Here is a 20,291-nt window from a genome sequence, read left to right on the forward strand (position 1 = left end):
AAGTCTTAATGCGAAGTTATGCAAAATGTTCATCCATTTTATCGACAAATTAAAGCTATATAAAATAACAGCCAAGAGTTTATTTATTGGATTAAAGAGATCAAAATTCGGAATATCGTAGCTCATGCTATGATACTTTGAAATTAGGATATATTAGAATAAGGAAAGTGTCATCTCCAAGTACCTGTGCTGTTCGAGGCGTCGGGAGCTCCAATGGGCAGGCGGGCAGCTAGGACCAGGTGGAAAGTCTTGATCAGGACGTCAGGAGCCCAGATGGGCAGGTGGGAGGCCATGACCAGGTAGTAACTCCATGTTCGGGGCATCGGGAGCTCGGATGGGCAAGACCACAACCGCTTCTATACTTCGCAGCATGGGAGTCATAATTATCAACTAACCTAACTTTCTAGAAATAATATATAACATTACCTTTTTGTGTCAGGACTTTCCATACTTGGTTATGTTCCTAAATGGAATCTTAATGTTGCTGGCCAGAATTTAGTTAAAGTCCTTCCTGGAGGGATATCTTTCATTCTTTAAATTTTCTTGAGATTCTCAGTTAAATAATTAGGTAGATTCAATTTGTTTCAAGTACAGAGAAACAAGTTCTGTAATTTAATCTGACATGGAAGTTGGTGATTCTACGTGATCCCTTTAACATTATGTTGTTTTCTTTTATATTCCTCGGCCTATCATTTTTCCGTATTTTAATCAACCCATACTATATTTCTATGGTATGCGAAAGGTGAAAATAAATAATCAGGCTTCATAATATATCTGTGTAGGTTCTGTTTTCAAATACTACTTTATCACTTTAATCATGTGTGCAATTAACCCAGAAAGTAAATGTGGCATGTAACATCCCCCTTACTCAGGACCAAAGCTGAATATTTTTGCCACTGTGGCCAAGCAGACCAGGGAGCTGAGAATCATTGCTTGATCAGACTGATCCCACATCAAGGTGAGAGCTGCAATCCACAGAACTAGCTGGTATAGATGGGAAGTTAGGTGACTGAGCCGGGAAAGAATAGGGAACTGGCAATAATTTGACCAGCAATAAAATGTTTTAAACGAGTATTGGTCCATGAAGTAACTAACAAAACAAAGCCAGACAGAATGGCGCCAAGTTCGCTACACGAAGGCTTGTAATTCAAGCTCACTGATAAACACATTATCTTTGAAATGAATGGCAACACTCACTTTGCCTCCGTTTGATCAAGCCAAGAGAACATTCTAGAAATCCACGGAGCCTCCACCAGCAAGTTAGAGTGATAATTCTGCCCAGGTAGTCAGCAGGGAAAAACAGAGACAGATAACTCCAACAACACACAAATTTCTCAAAGAACTCAGCAGGTCAGGTAGCATCCAGGAATGCCAAAACTCTTCATCAGGAATCTCATTTTCCTGGAGTGACAAATCTGGTCTGGTGGTCAGCAGTGAAGCAAATAAAAGGATCAGTCAGCCTACCCCAAACAAGAGAGTGAAAATAGCATCAAACCCATCGAAGTCCAGTGGCCAGCCAACTCCAGGAGCCCACAAAGTCAGCCTGCAACCAACTCCATCTGTGACAGATAGTGATAGGGACTCAGAAAGATAGTTCAAGCCTAAGTATTGCATGTGTGCGTGTATGAAGCTGTTTGCATTGGGATCCGAATTGTGAACTTTTAGGAGTGTCAAAAAGTAGAAAGCGCCTGGGTTGAAATGCTCAGTACAGTAGGAACAACACTGAGCTGGAGAATGGCACAGATACTAAATAAAAGTATCATCGAAGCTAGGAAATGTGAATTACAGAAAATGGTGACAAGATGCAGCAGGTCAAACAACCTCTGTGCAGACAGAAACTAAATTAACGCTTCAGGGTAATAACCTTCCAGCAAAACAAATCAGTGAACCTTTCTGATGATTGGTCACTGACGCGAAACATGAATTTCATTTCACTCTCCGGAGATCCAGCAAATTTATATGAATTTATAAAATTCTAATTCCAAATACTTTTGTAATAACAGCTATATCCTATAAGTGACCAATATCATGTCAATTTATCATTTTCATAAAAGATCTCTTTGCAACACAAAACGTTTTATTATGGTTAATTGTCATATACTTTACGCGAGACAACAATTAAAATTATTTGCACTCTTAAACCTCACCAGTACAATTGAAAGACACAAAAACAGATGAGTTAAGTTTAACTCAAAAATGATTAACAATAGTCAAAAATATAATTATCTCAATAAACTCAATACACAAACATAAGCCTTTACTCCAAGGATGCCTAAAGAAATCTCTTGGTGCCTGCCACATTGACCACCGTCAGTGGGCTGATATCGCCTCAAACCGTGCATCTTGGCGCCTCACAGTTCGGCGGGCAGCAACCTCCTTTGAAGAAGACCTCAGAGCCCACCTCATTGACAAAAGACAAAGGAGGAAAAACCCAACACCCAACCCCAACCAACCAATCTTCCCTTGCAACCGTGTCTGCATCGGACTTGTCAGCCACAAACGAGCCTGCAGCTGACGTGGACATTACCCTTCCATAAATATTCGTCCGCGAAGCCAAGCCAAAGAAAAAAAAATACTGACAATGGATATTTATAGTGTATTTGTAGAAAAAAAAATCAGACCATTACAGTCTAAGCTCATATACCCCAAAATAACCTCCCAAAACAAAATCCCGTCAGTCATATCAAGTCAGTCAGTCAAAGGAACAGTCCACAGAATCTGGTCTCCAGGCTTTAACGTCTTAGTTCAGTTGTGTACAGGTCTTTAAGTTGCATGTAGAGAGAGATGACTGTTGTCACTGAGCAGACTTACGACCATGGCAGGTGAATACAGAACATTTTCCTTATTTTCTCATTTGGTAACGACCACTTCAGTTTTCTCACAAGGAAATTTCTCACAGTGACCTCCTAGTCACTAGCATAAAGCCCACACCTCCAAAGCCCTCTTTGGGGTTGCACCAGGTAACCCTCTGTCACATTAAGTCTTCTCTGTCAAAATCCTGCCTTGGTTTATACCAAGTGACTTTCGTCACACAAAGTCCTCTTCTTGAAAGGGGACTGGAGAAGCACAGGTTGGACACGCACTCGGAAATGAGTGTAAAATCCGCTGTCAGAACAACAGTGCTGGCACCCACGAACAGAGCAACTCAGCCTCCTGTCTTTTAGCTGGAGCTGCCAGGTAAACACACTGACAGTTCATTCACTTGATGGTTTAACTGCCACAGCGCAAATCTTCGGCACTCCTGATTGGAGGAGAGGGGTGAACAGTAGCAGGTGCGCTTTCAACCAGCCCATCAGCTTCAGCGCACAGGTCTCGCGCACTACACAGCTGTTCACTCTCCCAGTTCTCTGCTCCAGTGCTCCACAGTGCCCACTCCTTTTTCACCCACTGCACATTCACGGTCCCTGGTCAGAAATAAAACTGTCCTTGATCCATATCACCACAAATAACCATAGAACTCCAAAGAATTGTTAGCCTGGTTTTACAGCAATATTGGCAGCAATGTCTAATCAAGTCAAGTTTATTGTCATCTGAATGTACAAGTACAACCCAATGAAATAGCATTCTCCGGCCCTTGGTATAAAACATGCAGACATACAACAGACTTAACACACATACAGACAAACAACACATATGCAGGACAAGTTTTCATGTGTACAAATAAATAAATTAATATTGCTTCATGAACATGAAAGTTTCGGATGGTTAGTGTGAGCAGTTCCTTTGGTCATTCACCATTCTCACTGCCCATGGGAAGAAGCTGTTCCTCAGCCTGATGGTGCTGGCTCTGATATTCCTGTATCTCTTTCCTGATGGGAGCAGCTGAAAGATGCTGTGTGCCAGGGTGGAAAGAGTCCTCAATTATTTAGTGTGCCCTCTTCAGACTATGATCCTGGAAGAACATGTTGACTTTGAGGGAGAGATTCCAGTGATCCTATCTGCCACTCTTATGGTCCTGTGGATTGACTTCCGATCAATTTCTCTGCAGCAACCGTACCCCACTGTGATGCAGCCGGCCAGGACACTTTAGAAGGTTGACATAATAGCAGCCATTAGCCTTCCTTAAAAACAATGCAACTGAAAGATTTGGCAAGAACGGGTAGCACAGAACTCAAAGAAACAGTAGAAAGGGAGAGATCATTTGAAAATCATCCAAATAAATTTCTCGCGAGCTTCTGCTGATGCAGTGCTGTGCTTGAAGGAAATCATAATTTAACAAGGGTATGAATAATAGTCAAACTACCACAAGTTTGTCATTGAACCATTGTTAGATTGTTCATATTTGATTTACTGAAATGATGTACTAAACTTTTAGCTCTTTCAGTCAATTAAAATATTCAAGTTGAAATGAAATGCAAAGACAAATGTGATGATCAATTTCATTTATTTTCACTAAATTCATATAAACTGGTGTCAATTAGATCTGCTTCGTATGCACAAACACTCATTTTACAGCCAAGTCAACTTCAGCCCTGATTTTCAGAATGGAATTTTGTTGGATTTGAAAACCAGATTGAGCTGTAGCACTTCCAACTAAAACCTCAACTGTTGTGACCTTGAAGAGCTTCAGCCATGAATAATTTGCCCATGCTCTGTGATGTGAACTCCTTGATCTGCTGGCAATAGGCATTGATTTGTCCTGTTAAATGATGAGGAGAAAAAAAAACATTTAGTCTCTGAGAATATGGTAATTAAAAATGCAAACTAAAAATAAACACAGATTTCAAAGGACAATTATGCACCACATAAAAAATGCAATCTTCTGTGTCAATATTTAATATGTTGGTCTCTTATGTATTTTTAAAAAGCTTGCACGCAACCTCACCAAACATTTTGGGATACAATACAAACCTTTTTATTTATTCACAGCAGTAGCCACATATGTATGTGATCAACATCAAGGCTTTTTTAATATAACACATTCATAAAACCACATTTTCCCAACTTATAATTTTCTCAACAATCCCAAGCTAACATAACCACAAGAACTTAGAACTACAAAAATCTCTGTATCAAATGGCTATCATTCTGCTCCTTATCCATCATCTGAGATGCACTTGACAAAGTAGACACGATTTAAATAGAACAATTTAATGAGCTGAAATTTGGATTTTATTCACAGCAGTCTTTGCTGGTCAATCTTCACTACTTATTGATGAACAGCAGCAAAAACACTGCCAAATAAGAACTATATAAAATCCCCAATTGTCCCAGAGTATATTACAGTACTTGAGGCCTTCAAGTTGGCAGTTCAGTGTCCACTTAATGCTGTGTAGACTCACTCAACAGTCTAGAACAGCAGTTTTCAAAATTTTTCTTTCCACTTTAAGTAATCCTAATCTATAGGTGCTCTGTGATTAGTAAGGGATTACTTAAAGTGGTATGTGAGTGGAAAGAAAAAGTTTGCAAACACTGTTTTAATCATGCCTAATAGACTCGTTATGTGCACGGTTTCATAACTCCAAAGTAAATGGGTCAATGACCGATGGCAAAGGAATTAATAAAAGTGGAATGCGAGTGGTAGAAAAAATTTGAAACCTCTGGTCTAGAGCAACAGTGAAAATACAATGCTGGAGAAACTCAGCAGGTCAACAATGTCTTTTATATAGCAAAGATAAAAATATATCACTGATGTTTCGGGCTTGGGACCATTATCAAAGTATGGAAAAATATCAGCAGGCATCTGAATGAAAAGGTATTAGGGGAGAGGGGGAAAGCATGGTCCCAGAAGCAGGAGTTAACAGATGGAGAAGGAAGGGAGGACACATTAGCAAGCAAGGGGAGGAGGGATGGCTGGGTGAATAGAGAGGGAAGGGTTGTTATAACCAAAGTTTGCTATATTGTAACTCATTAGGTTTCTAGACAGAATTATTTTTAATAAATAGTGTTTAATCAACAATTATGTATGGATTTTAATTACATTTATATTAATTTGTAATATGTATATGATATAACATGCTTTTTTGCTATATTAGTATATTTTGTATGTGGGATTAATATGTTAAGCTCAATAAAAAAAAATTAAAAGAGATGGAAGGGGGTGGAGAGCTGAGGGAAAGAAAACAGGGGAAGGGAAGGGAGGGTGAAAGCAGAGCAGGTTAGCAGAAACTGGAACAGTTGATGTTAATGCCATGCAGCTAGAGAGTGCCCAGACAGAAGATCAGGTATTCCTCCAATTTATGGGTGATCCTGGTGAGACAGCACACGAGGCCATGGGCAGAAAAGTGAGTATAGGAGTGGGACACAGAACTGTGGCAAGCATGGCACCTCCTGCAGAAATAGGGGGAAGGGGGAGTTGAATAACAATTGGTATGGAGGGATGAATGCACAAGGTAGTCACAAAGGGAGTAGTCACAGAGGGTACAGTCCCTATGAAAGGCAGAGAGGGGAAGATGTACTGTTAGTACCAGTAATTCCGGAGGATAACGTGTTGGATGCGGAGGCTGGTGGGGTGGTAAGTGAGGACGAGGAATCCTATGTTTGTTATGTCTGGGAAGAGAGAGGGCCAAGGCAGATGACTGGGAAATGGAGGAGATGCGGGTGAGGGCTGAGTTGATGGTGACAGTGGATTGGCATGTGGAATTATGACATTGTGGCCATTAGTGAAACTTGCTTGCAGGAGGGTCAGGACTGGCAGCTCAGTGTTCTGTACATCCATTGCATTGGATGTGACTAAACGGGGGAGAAATGGCATTGCTCTTTGGGGAAAATATCACAGTGGTGCTCATGCAGGACAGACCAGAGAGCTCATCTACTGAAGCTATATGGGTGAAGCTGAGGAACAGAAAAGGTATGACCACATGCATGGGGTCCTATTATAGACCTCCCAATAGTCAACGAGAATTGGAGGAGAAAAATCGGTAGTGAGACAGCAGTCAGCTGCAGGAAACATAAGATTTTAATTTTCCACGTATTGAGTCTCACTCTCATACTGTGAAAAGGACGGATGGTTTTAGTTGCTAAATATGTTCAGTAAAGTTTTCTAAATCAATATATTGAGGTACCAATGAAAGAAAGTGCAATACTGGATCTCCTATTAGACAATAAGATAGGACAAGTGACAGAAGTATGCACAGGGGAGCATTTTGGATCCAGTAATCATAATGCCATTAGTTTCAAGTTAATTATGGAGAAGGATACATCTAGGCCTCAGGTTGAGATTCTAAATTGGAGAAAGGATCTAGAAGTCATGGATTGGGAGAAGTTGTTTTCGGGCAAGGATGTGTGAGGTAAGTGGAGGACCTTCAAAAGTGCAATTTTGAGAGTGGAGTTTGTAGGTTCCTGTCAGGATTAAAGGCAATGTTAGCAGGCATAGGGAACCTCAATTATCAAGGGATATTGTGAATCTGATTCAGAATAGAGGGGTACAGCAGGGAGCAAATCAGGTACTTGAGAAGTATTTTTAAAAATTGCAAGAAAAACCTCAATAAAGAAATCAGGAAGACATAAGGTTGGTTTGGAAGACAACATGAAGGAAAATCCTGAGGGTGTCTACAGGTACTATTAAGAGCAAAAGAACAGTAAGGGACAAAATTGGTCCCTTTGAAAATCTGTGATCAGATTTGTATGGAACCAAAAGAGATGAGGGAAATCTTAAATCTTTTTTTCCCATCAGTATTCACTCAGGTAATGGGCAGGGTTGTGGGAAGTAAGGAAAACAAGCAGTGAGGTCACAGAACGTATATGGTTGAAGGAGAATGCTGTCTAAAAGAAAATAAGGGTGGATAAATCCTCAGAGCCTGACAAGATATTACATTGGACCTTGAGGGAGGCTAGTGTAGAAATTGCAGACGCTCTGCAGAAATATTTAAAATTTCCTTACCACGGGTGAGGTACTGGAGGATTGGATGGTAGCTCTCATTGTTCCATTATTTAAAAAAATGGTTCAAAAATAACCCTGGAAATAATAGGCCGGTGAGCCTGACATCAATAGTAGGTAAATTATTGGAAGGTCTTTTGAAAGATCAGATATACAAGTATTTGGATAGCCAGGGACTGATTTGGTATAGTCAACATGGATTTGTGCATGGTACATCATGTTTGGCTTTGTGTGTGGTAGGTCGTGCTTAACCAATTTTATAGTTTTTTTGAGGAGGTTACCAGGAAAGTTGATAAAGGAAAGGCATGGATGTTGCCTACATGGACTTTAGTAAGGCCTTTGACAAGGTCCCATTGGGAGGTTAGCCAGGAAGATTCAGGTGCTCGATATTCATGGTGAAGTAGTGAACTGGATTCAACAATGGCTGGACAGGAGAAGCCAGAGAGTAGTGGTGGATGATTACTTCTCAGACTGGAGGCCTGTGACTAGCGGTGTGCCTCAGGGATTGGTGCTGAGACCATTGCAGTTTGTCATCTCTATCAATGATCGGGATGATAATGTGGTAAATTGGATCAGCAAGTTTGCAGATGACATGAAGATTGGAGGTGTTGTGGACAGTGAAGAAGTTTGTCAAAGCTTACAGAGGCATCTGGACCAGATGGAAAAATGGGCTGAAAAATGGCAGATGGAATTTAATGCAGACAAGTGTAAGGGGTTTCATTTTGGAAGTACAAACCAAGAAAGGATACGCATGCTAAATGGTAGGGCACTGAGGAATGCGGTAGAACAGAGGGATCTGGCAGATCAGGCAATACAGATACAAAATTCGCTGTAAGTGGCATCACAGGTGAATAGGGCTGTAAAGAGAGCTTTTGCATATTGCCCTTCATAAATCAATGAATTATAGGAGTTGGGATATTAAGCTGTATAAGACATCGGTGAGGCCAAATTTGGAGTGTGTGCAGTTTTGGACACCTAACTACAGGAAAGATATCAATAAGATAGAAAAGAGTGTAGAGACGATTTACTAGGATGTTGTCCAGAATTCTGGAACTGAGTTACAAGGAAAGGTTAAACAGGTTAGGACTTTATTCCTTGGAGCACAGAAGAATGAGGAGAGATTTGATAGAGGTATTTAAAATTATAAGGGGGGTAGACAGAGTAAATTGGTCCTCCACAATCTTGAGTTAGGCAGAAAATTCAAGAGAACGGAGGCTTTATTCCCACATGCCCAACAGGATTTAACAGCAGGCAAAGCTGGGGCACAACTTTATCTCCTGTCAAAGTTATTGGTAATTTTTAAAGTTTTTAAATTTCTCTGATTATCAGATTTTCAAAACTATTTTAAATTAAAATAATTAAAAATGCATCATAGAAAATAATGTTTCTTTCAAAGCAACACCTAACTAAAATATTAAAACGAGTAAAATATTTTTAAATAATTCACATGACCAGGTACTTCTTAATCCAGAAGCCTAGAAGGCCCACTGTAATCAAAAAGTTCTCAAAATCTGACCAAAAATAGATTAAGCAATGAATCATCAGTGTAATGCTGAGGAATCCTCACAAAAATGGGTTTCTCCAATGGACTCCATTGACACAGTGACAGGTTCCACACCATCTATCATTCAGTAAACCCAGAAATCTCTATGCACACAGAATCAAAACTTACCTGTTTCAACAGTTTCCATTGGAACTGCTGGCTACAGCCATCATGTTTTGGCCCATTAGCTTATCAATTTCATTCAGAATGACTCATTAGAGGAAATTAAAAAATGAGAGTAACCAATGAAACAAAAAAAAACAAAATAATGGAGGAAAACCCAAGCGAGAACAGATGATCACCATTTTGTGCCAAGCACATTCTCTGAACTTCCTGAGCTTGGGGAGAATAGGAAAGTTTTACTGTGGACCTAACTGTTCTACTTTTGACAAGGATTGTGTTTAATGTCCATTTTGTTCTTTTCCTCCCCTTAGAAATCTCTAACCTGCAACAAGCAGTGTTTCAAGCCTTGGTGGCGGTTGAGGTGGTTTGAATAACTTGCTGGGATCTTCTTCTGGCAATGGTGCCTCTCCTCTGCTCTGTCTTTGGCTATTCTCCAGCTGGCGCCTATGAAGATACTGCAAAAAAAAAGCATGCTCTCAATTCAGATAACCATTAAAAAGCAAGAAAAACATTATAATTTTCCTTAATAAGTCTAGAACATGTGATGAAAATAGTGGAACTTTTGTGGTATGTCATTTTAATGGAGAAAATCTGACAGCAATTTGAGTAAGGGCACGCAGAGTTAAAACACCAAAATCTAGATATTTTGATCCTGTGACCTCTTCAACAGGGTTTAATTTTGAAGCCTCAACTTGTGTAATTGGCAAAATTAATTAACTAATGAGAAATTCTAATTTTTAAACACTATTTTGGTTTAAGTACATCTGAAAACATTCCACCTTGTCGAATAGATGGAATAGAGTTTTTAAATGGCTTACAAAGATTCAACTTAGTAACTGCACTGGATCATATAAATTGACATTGAATACAACTCCAACAGATTTATTTCAATATTCCGTATATTTTAGACAATAGATGAATGAAAGAGAATCAAAGCATTTTAGCTTTTTCTATCTGTTTACTCTCTGTGAAAGCTTTGTCAAAAATTAGTGCCCCCCCCTTGGGGGCGTGGCAAGATGGCATAAGGATCAGACGTGCCTTCCAGTCCTCTCCTGACTCTATCTTATTGTTTTGTCTAGAAATGCCCGTTAAAATTCTTTAAAAGTTTAGATAATTTCAGTGCTGTTAATTTAACTTATGATGGTACAATTGGTGGAAAAGAGCAAAAAAAAACGATAACAGATCATCAAAAAACAACATTTTCCAAAAGTTCAAGTTTTGGAGCCTACCTACAGGAAAGACACCGGGACTCAGCGTGAAATGGATCCCAGAAGAGAGGTACAGTGTTCGGATGTAGAGCTCTATATTACATCGGTAGAGCCCCCTAAAGAGGGGGGCCAAACAGCCTTTAGAACAAAGAGTTACTCAAAGGCATTTGTCAACTGTAGAGGTGGCACTGCAAACTCCATCTCTTGAGATACAAGAACCTATACAACTTGATGAAATGGGAGAATTTAATACATTATGGACTGGGGAAAACCCCGGCCAGCGTCCTCCAGTCATTGCTGGAGAGGCTGTGGCTGGGGTTTCCACACGCAGTCATACTACAAGGAAGGCAAGCAGAATGAAGGAAGGAATAGAAGATCCTTTGGAGAAGAAGCAGGAATCTGTTGAGCCAAAATCTCTTCCAATTGAAAAGATTCTTGTGAATCTTGAATCTAAATTATCTTATACAATGCAGGGATTATCCAAGATTATGACTGAACTTGTTTAATACTTTGGTGAAAATACATTCTCAACAGATGGCTGAGTTTGGAGCTTTTAAGCTTGAAGTGAGAGATAAATTTAATCCGTGTGAAGAAGATATAGACGAAATACGGCATCAAGTTTTTGATGTGACCAAAATGGTCGAAGACTTACAAACTCAAAATAAAAATTTGGTGAAAAAGATTGATTATTTGGAAAACCAATCCAGACGGAACAATATAAAGATTATTGGTTTGCCGGAAGGTATGGAGGGACCAGACCCAAGAAAATTTTTTACTGAATGGATTCCGCAGGTGTTGGGTCAAGAACATTTCCCGGAAGGTATAATACTGGAACGTGCTCACAGAGCCTTGCGTAGAAGACCTATTTCAGGTCAAAGTCCAAGACCTGTTTTGGTTCGTTGCTTGAATTATTACGACAGAGAAATAATTTTACGAGTGGCTATTAGAAATGCACAACAGAGAAAATCACCCTTGATGATTCAAAATAATCGAGTTTTCTTCTATGCGGATTTGAGTCAAGAAGTTATGTTCCAACGACGGGAATTCAATCCTGCTAAAGAGTTGTTGTGGAAGAAAGGTTACAAGGCAACCTTTAGATATCCAGCTGTTTTGAAGGTTTTTCAAAATGGTTGCCCACCAAAGTTCTTTGATTCTCCAAAGGAAGCTATAGCATTTGCTCAAGAGCTGCCAATTACTCAGTTTCAACAGAGACATAGTCCGCCGCGATCTCTAAGGAGACAAGAGATGGAAGAAAAGAGCCGTGCTCCAAGACGGAATGGTTGTAATGGTGACTCGGCAGTTGGAGCTGATTAAAAGAAGAGTTGTCCTTTTTTTCCCCAATGATTTTTTTTAAAAAAAGGGATATTAAATAATGATGATGTTAGTTAAGATGAAGTGAGAGTTGGGGGAGAGAACTGGATAAGCACTATTTCCTGAAAGTCATCTGCTACGTGTGAGTTATCTCACACCCATTTTTTTTTGGAAGTTACCGCATTGCGCGGTTTAGACGGGAGGGGGTATTTTTAACCTCCTACCCGTTTTTTTTCCTTTTTATTGTATTATTAGATTAAAGAGTGAAGGGGTTTTTTTTTGTTTAAATATTTAAAAAAAGCATAAGAAAGTATTTGATTGTTTAAAAAACTAATAATTGATGTGGTTTTTTTTGTAAAGTTTATTCAGTAGATAAGGAATATCTGAAATTTAAATGTGAATGGGATGGATAAGTTTTTTTTAAATATTTTTTCTTTAACTTTAAGGTGAAAGGAGTTGTAATTCTGGTGTATATTATTTTGCTATTTTAGTTATAGAACGAAGGGAATAATGGTGAAAGTTATAAATTGAATTGTACAATTCTTAATGTGGCTTGAATTTTGTTTGTGGTTTATGCTCCATTTGTTGAAGATATAGATTTCATTGTAGATGTGTTTTTATTATTTGGATATCTGAATTTTAACGTAATGATTGGGGATATTTAAATGTGGTATTGGAGCTTTTATTGGATAACTATTCAAGAGTAAAAGGGAAAAATGGTGGAAGAGTACTAAAATTGAATTGTACAATGCTTAATGAGGTTTGAATTTTGTTTTAAGATGGTGGTTTATGTGACTAATATGATGATAGATGTGAAGTTAGTTGATATTTGGTGAAGGTTTATCTCTATAGAGAAAGTTTTTTTTTCATCTTTTTTTTCATGCTACAATTTTTTTTAAGAATTGATTATTGTTTAAGAATTTTTGATAGATAATGTTACTAACTTTACTAATTTTTTATATTAACTTTGAGTTAAATATATGTTTTATCTTAACTCCATTTGTTAAATATATGCATTTAAGTTTGATTTAAATATGTTTTTTAAGTCTGATATCTTAGTATTAATTACTTTTCTTTTTGTTAGTATTTTAATTGGTTATGTTTTTGTTTCTTTTTGTAAGTGGGTTTTTTTTCTCACATATATTATTAACTTTATTAATTCTTCACTCTTTATTTTGGGGGGAAAAGGGGGGGTTGGACTAATTTGAGTTGGGTTATTAATGTGTAATAATTATTGGGGAGGGTATAGTTTATTTAGATTACTGATATTGTATTGTAATTTTATTATTTTATTCTTAATTTTTTTTTAAATGTAATCCTATATGTTATTCATGTTCTAAAATCTTAAATAAAGTTTAAAAAAAAATTTGTGCCCTTAACTTTTGGGACTTCTTGTCAGTAAGAATTTTTCAGTTTGCCTCTGCCCTAATGATGTCACTGGATACCAGCAACCAATATAGGGTAAAGAAAGTCCATTCCAAAGATCTTGAAGGTCAGAATTGAGCACTGACATTCTGATGTAACTGCAGAATCAAAGTCAACATCCCTGATTGGTTCCTCCCACTCTTCCACTGACTTCTCATGAAGGCCAACTGTGGTAATTACCTTTACATGACAATGAGAATCTTTGACAAAAGATCATATATTTTGCCGACTGATACTGATCTCCTCCCCAAATAGATTCGTGGTTTGCATGTATAATGCCAGGACTGTGTTTTAAATTAGTATGAAATAATATATTTCAAATTTGCATCATTATGTCATGTGATTTGAGATCGACAATTGGTGTTTCTGATTACCTTTTTAATCTATCCAAATGAAAGTTAAGAAAGCACATAATTAAATGGAACTAGCTGCGCATTCCTATTACAAAGAACAATTGATCTTACAAATTAACTTCCAATGAAACTCATTTAATTCAATTTGTATCTGCATAGCAGTAAAACCACTTGTGTTGCCTGTACCTGAGCTAATGTCAACCTTGATTTGGACTTGGATAATTGTGACAATTGAATCCAGCAAGAGCAAACCAAAGCAGCATTTTGTTCAAAAATTTACATTCATTTTTTTGCTTCTGGTCTCTTCATAAAGCAAAGGAGGGCAATGTCAGACAATCTCTGCTGAATGAACATTGCAAGGTGTGAGAGCAATAGGTGTGAGATATTTCCTGTGACACGCCAAGGTTCTCATTGCTATTGGTCTTTGAGGAATCCTATTCACTATTTACATCATAGAAACTGTGTAATCCGGTAATTTAAAAAAAATATGGAAATGTATTTTTGCTTCATAACATCTTCAAGTGCCACATTTCTCTGAATCCTTTTGATGGAACAATGGTTGAAAGGTAACAACCCTACTTCTGGAAATAAATAAACTACTATGGATTTACAAAAATTCAAATGAAAAGCCTCATTGCCTATAATGTGCAATGGTTATTTTACAGCAATAAAGTTATGAATTACACATTAAGTATGGAAGGGAAACAATTACTGGGAACTTTAAAAATAGCTTTTTTATTTCTAAATTGCCATACAAAATATTTAAAAACACTAGAGGTCAGTTCATAAATGTGTATCTAAAGATGCAAAACATTTATTGATTCAGCACAGACAACATTCAAACGGTTGCCAAATACCTCAGCTTTGACTCAGCTCACGCAGGAAAACTGACCTTACCCAGAGGGAGGAAAGAAAGCCAACAGAGCACTCAGTGCTGAAAAAGAACAAGGGGGGGGGGGGGGGGGGGGAAAGAGAAAAGAAAAATACTCAGCCAACAAAAAGAATGTTTTTCTTTAAAGATTTTTTTTTAAAGCAGAAATCTAAAAAGGGGGTGTGATTCATTTTGTCCAGTTTAGAATGATCACCATGGCAATCACTGGACTGCCATAAAGTCTGTGCTGACCATTTTGTAGTTGATAGATGAAAAGTATTTAATGCAACTGTTGTTAATACAAGATGTTGGAGCTTTGATTCCACTCACCTGCTGTTTCTGCTGCTGTTGCTTTGTTACATTTCTCATATAAGTATTATATTTTATAATATCTTGGCTCATTTCATCCACCCTGTCCATTAAAAGCTGGAGGTTCTTCTCCAGATGATTTCTGGAAATCAAATAATATCAGCATCACTCAAGAAAAGATAAATTTATTTCTCAAACAAAACTTACTTAATTTTGGAACAAACACTGACATTGTAGCAGGGGGACTGTGGACATTCTTGCGAATAAAAATTACAACTGATGTTACTGACTGGCTCCTCTGGTGGTGCAGGCAACACAAGTGGTCAAGAATGGCCAGCTTTCTGCAACCAAATTGATTTCTGAAAATTACAGGCCTGAAATTGATTGATTATAATCACCAAATGGGCTAGAAACCAAACCAGTGGTATTTTAGTCTGCTTGGCAATTCTAAGTCATTACTGACCACCACTTGTTCAGATGCCCTGCCACAAATCGGAAGGATCCTTCGACCATTCTCAGCCACACTCTTGTGAAGCCAGACGATACAAACTGCATTTATTGTCAAGCAAAAGGAATTCTGTGTACAGTTCACATAAACAGTGAAACTGTAATTCCAATTAAATATAACCATGGCTATTCAAATAGCCATTTCTTTAAAGTGTGCAAGAGGGCCGGCACTTTAAAATGATAAAATCAGGAAAAAAAGCTGCACTGAAATGCACTGCAGCTAAGATTACAAATTAGTACAATTTAAAACCAATAAATATGACTGACACATTTAAGACACGGGTGAACTGTCAAACAAGGTAAATCTGAATTTGCAAAATGTGTTGTGACATTTTGGATTTGTTCTTAATACAGCTCATATTCCAATGTATGTAGGTATTAATAGTGTAATTATAATCTGCGCACCTAAATTTGACATTTAGGTGTGAAATCATAATGCTCTTGGGTAAGAGAAATTCAACCATCTCCATCACACAATGTTACACAAAAATAGAAGTACAAGTTAGGAAAATGCAAGTGGTACAACTTTTCATAAATTGTTGTATCCAATGCCGCCTTTAGTTGAGAGTTGCAACCTTAAATAAAGGATGTTTTGCGGATAGCTGTTTTTGTTATTTGCTTCTCCAAATAGAAGCATAAAAGTGTCTAAAACATTACACTGGTATCAAGCATAAGGAATATTGCTGCTCAAGGGAGTAATAGGACAACACTCTCCTGGAAATGGAATGCGTGGAAACATTCGACAGTAAATCATTTCAATGTCCTGGGGAAGACAAGTAACAGAAGCAATGCCATATGTAGGAACACAAAAAAAATTAAGTTTAATTTATTCATAAAAACATTTCCAAAATACAGAAGTACAAAACATTCAAGTCAATATTTTCATAACAAGTGAAATTACCTAACCTAGCATTCCTTTATAAACAAAATAAATAGTTCATGGGGTTTTAACACGCATTTCAACAAATTTTCCTACATTGGCAGGATGGCCCTAAACAGTAGCCTTCTTTTTGGAGCCTTTGGAGCTTTGTTTTTAAACAATAACTTCAAGGTCTCTCATGATAGACTGATCCAGAAGACTAAAGTCACATGAGATCCACAGTGACCTGGTAGATTGGATTTAAAATTGGTTTGGTCATACAAGGAAGGAGCAGAGGGGTACTATTCCAACTGGAGGTCTGTTCTGCAAGACTCAATGTTGGAAAGTCTGTTGACTGTGATGTACATTGGAAATTTGGGCAAGGAATTTAATCTGGGCAAGTGTGAGGACATAAAAACATTGAACACAACAGAAACTTCTTTCCACCACTTCTTCCCAACCATGTACCAGTCCAAATTTCACTTAAATGTTGAAATTAAACCTGCAACCACCGCTCACACTGGCAGCTCGTTCCACACTCTCACCACTCTCTGACTGAAGAAGTTACCTCAAACATACCTTCATGAAGGGCTAAAGCCCAAAACGTTGGTTATGTATTTTTATCTTTGCTATATAACAAACACCGTTTGACCTGCTAAGTTTCTCCATCATTGTGTTTTTATCCCAAATGTTCCCCTTAAACGTTTCATCCTCCACCCATGCCCTCTAGTTCTTGTCTCACCTAACTTCAATGAAAAAAAATCTATGTTGACTGTCCTTCATCAGTCATTATCTCTCCAACTGCTTGTACATCCAGACTCTTTGGATACCTTACAGTAACTTACCCACTAATGAAATCAGGCTCATCATTCTATAATTTCCCAGATTATTCACTAGCCTTTCTTGAACAACGGAACAAAATTAGTTATCCTCCAGTCCTGAATATCAAGAGTCAAGTTTATTGCCATCTGATTGTACAAGTACAACCTGACGAAACAGCATTCTCCAGTGCTCAGTGCAAAACACACAAACATTCAGACATAACACACATACAGACAAACAATGCATATGCAGGACATGTATTTCAAATAAATAAATAGATATTGTTTCGTACGTCTCGGATGGTTAATGTGGGAAGTTCCTTTGGTTGTTCAGCATTCTCATTACTCCTGGGAAGTAGCTATTCCTCAGCCTAGTGGTGCAGGCTCTGGTACTCATGTATATCTTCCCTGAAGGGAGCAGCTGAAAGGTGCTGTGTGCAGAGTGGAATGGGTCTTCAATCATTTTGTGTGCCCTCTTCAGACAGTGATCCTGCTAGATCACGTCGCTTGATTGGAGAGGGAGAATCCAATGATCCTCCTCTGCTACTCTAAAGGTCCTATGGATTGACCTCCAATCCATTTCTCTGCAGCAACTGTACCACATTGTGATGCAGCCGGCCAGGACGCTCTCAATAGAACTCTTATAGAAGGTTGACATACTGGTGGCCAGCAACCTTGCCTGCTTCATTTTTCTCAGGAAGTGCAGTCACTGTTGCACCTTCCTGACAAGTGAGGAAATGTCACAAGATAACTAGTGAACTCCAAGGAACTTGATACTCTCCACGCTATCCACTTCAGAGTTGTTGAAGTGTAGTGGAAGGTGGTTATTCCTGATCCCCATGAAGTCCACGATTACCTCATCTTGCGAATCAGGTTGTATTCTCACACCATTTCACAAGATTTTCGACCTCTTCTCTGTAGTGCAAATCTCGTTGTTGCTGATGAGGCCGACTACCATTGTGTCATCTGCAAATTTGATGAAACTGTTGGAACTGGATTTGGCGATTACAGTCGTGGGTCAGTAGCATGAACAGGAGCGGTTGAGCACAGTTCAGAGGTGCACCAGTGCTCAGCTTGATGGTGCTCGACCATTATGCTACCCACCTAGACAGAGTGTGATCTTTTTGTTTGAAAGTCCAGGATCCAGTTATAGAGAGGGGCTTTGAGTCCCAGCAAGGACAGCTTCTCCACCAGCCTCCGGGGAATGATTGTATTAAACGCTGAGCAGCAGCCTGGCATATGAGGCATCAATCTCCAGGTAGGTCAGAACAGAGTGAAGTGACAAGGATATAGCACTGTCTGTGAAACGTTGTTGCACTATAGAAGAAGAGATTTGTGGAATTGTGTGCAAGAATATTTGCCTGTATTCTTATAACTTAAATTACATACTTTAATTTATGGGACATTCATCTTAGAGTGCAACAATTTAGAGTCAGAAGCTCCAAAATTATCCTTGCAACCTTATACTTGGACAATTTAAATCTGTATCAGTTACTGACCTCTGAACTATTGTTCCTATGAAGTTTCTTCCAGGACATACATACTCCTGAAAATGTTTAGAATGAACCACAGCAGTTTAGTGAAGGCACATGACTGCCAAATGTAGTAAATGCACACATCACTTAATGGACAGCGGCAATGATCAGATCTCCATCGATGAATGTCTAAATGTTATATGTCCCTTCCCGATTCTTTGAGCATTCTAATAATTCACCAGGAAATGGTGAGGGTTGGGAAATCTACAGCTCATCGTGCCGCACAATTTCTTGATGTGGCACAAAAAAAGTGTCCTGTGGAAAGGGATTAAGAAACAGGACCTCAAAGATGACAATCTCTGGATTACCCCTAACGCATATGCCTGTGAGTTTAGCAAAAGGAGTACAACAAAGATAAAAGTGCGTCTAGGAAAATGGTACAGCAGATGCCTACACATGAAGGTTTTGCTCGTACTGTAGAGGATTTAGAAGAATGATGGACTCAGGAGGGTAGCATGGGGGGGCGGGGGGGCAGTAGAGGAGGACAGATAAAAGGCATCAGAATATTTTATTTAAATGCTATTCATTTCTGGGATCTGAACACCAATGACAAGTCCAGTATTTATTTGAAGGTACTTTTTGAGAAGGTACGCCACATAGCAACTGTGCAATAGTGGTAGATAGAATGAAAATAATCGATGGGAGCCGCCTTGTCCTGAATAGTGTCACGTTTCATGAGAGCTGCTGATACTGAATTCATCCAGAAAAGTGGGCACCATTCTTATTACAGTCCATATCTGTGTCTTGCAGATTATGGAAAGGCCTAGGGATGTCAGGAGGCAAGTTACTCACTGCAAATTACCCAGCCTCTGATCTCCTCTGCTTTTATGAAGTTGATCCCAGTCAAGTTTCTATTCAATGATGATTTCAATATTGAAGGAGATGTTTTTGGTGACTGCAATGCCATTGAGTGTCAAAAGGTGGGTCCCCTGATGAAGATAGCAATTGCCTGTTACTTATTCGTCACATTGCTTACTTGCCACTCATCAGTCTGCGATGTGCAGATCTGATGAGCTGCTTCATTTGCTGAGGGTTGTAAAATGAATTGAATATTGCACAATCAATAGTGAAAAATCACACTTCTGATCTTGTGATGCAAGGAAGATCATTGATGAAATCGCTGAAGATGGCTGTCCCAAAATACTTCCCTGAGGAACTACTGCTGGAACATTCTGGGGGTTGGATGGTTGAACTTAAACAATGATCTTTGATTGTGAAAGATATTATTTCTTTCATTAGACTGTGATTCCATTGGAGCCCATCAACTTTGTTTTTACCAGAACACTTTGATGTTACGTTCAGACAAATTATGTCTTTATGTCAAGGGTAACGTCAAAGACATCATTTTGCTGATGATCGAGTAGAAACAAGTGAGATTGAATGATTCTGGTTTTGGTGAACAGGAAATACCTGGACAATAATTCACAGTGCTAGGAAGATGCCAGTGTTGTAACTGTCCGAGAATACTATGGCTCGAGGCACAGCTCGGTCTGGAGCGAGACTTTAGTACTGCAGCTGGAATGAGGCACTCACATCCACAGTGAAGTGTTTTGAGAGTCATATCAGTTCCTGTCTGAGTGGTGGCATGGATCCATTCCAATTTGCCT

At 38.7% G+C, this 20,291-nt stretch overlaps 1 protein-coding gene across 3 annotated transcripts in view; it reads right to left on the reverse strand.

Moving 5' to 3' along the window:
* Nucleotides 1–4,367: 4,367 nt before the first annotated feature.
* LOC138755152 (eukaryotic translation initiation factor 3 subunit H) overlaps nt 4,368–20,291 on the reverse strand; it is a 131,580-nt gene continuing 115,656 nt past the window's right edge. For all 3 annotated transcript variants that reach the window (XM_069920549.1, XM_069920548.1, XM_069920550.1), the window contains 3 exons: nt 14,984–15,104; nt 9,808–9,940; nt 4,368–4,639 (listed from right to left, as the gene is read on the reverse strand). In XM_069920549.1, coding sequence (XP_069776650.1) covers nt 4,542–4,639; nt 9,808–9,940; nt 14,984–15,104 — 352 coding nt within the window. In that variant the 3' untranslated portion in view covers nt 4,368–4,541. The remainder of the gene's footprint in view (nt 4,640–9,807; nt 9,941–14,983; nt 15,105–20,291) is intronic.

Source organism: Narcine bancroftii, chromosome 2 (assembly GCF_036971445.1).
Source record: "Narcine bancroftii isolate sNarBan1 chromosome 2, sNarBan1.hap1, whole genome shotgun sequence".
In the NCBI taxonomy this organism is placed as follows: domain Eukaryota; kingdom Metazoa; phylum Chordata; class Chondrichthyes; order Torpediniformes; family Narcinidae; genus Narcine; species Narcine bancroftii.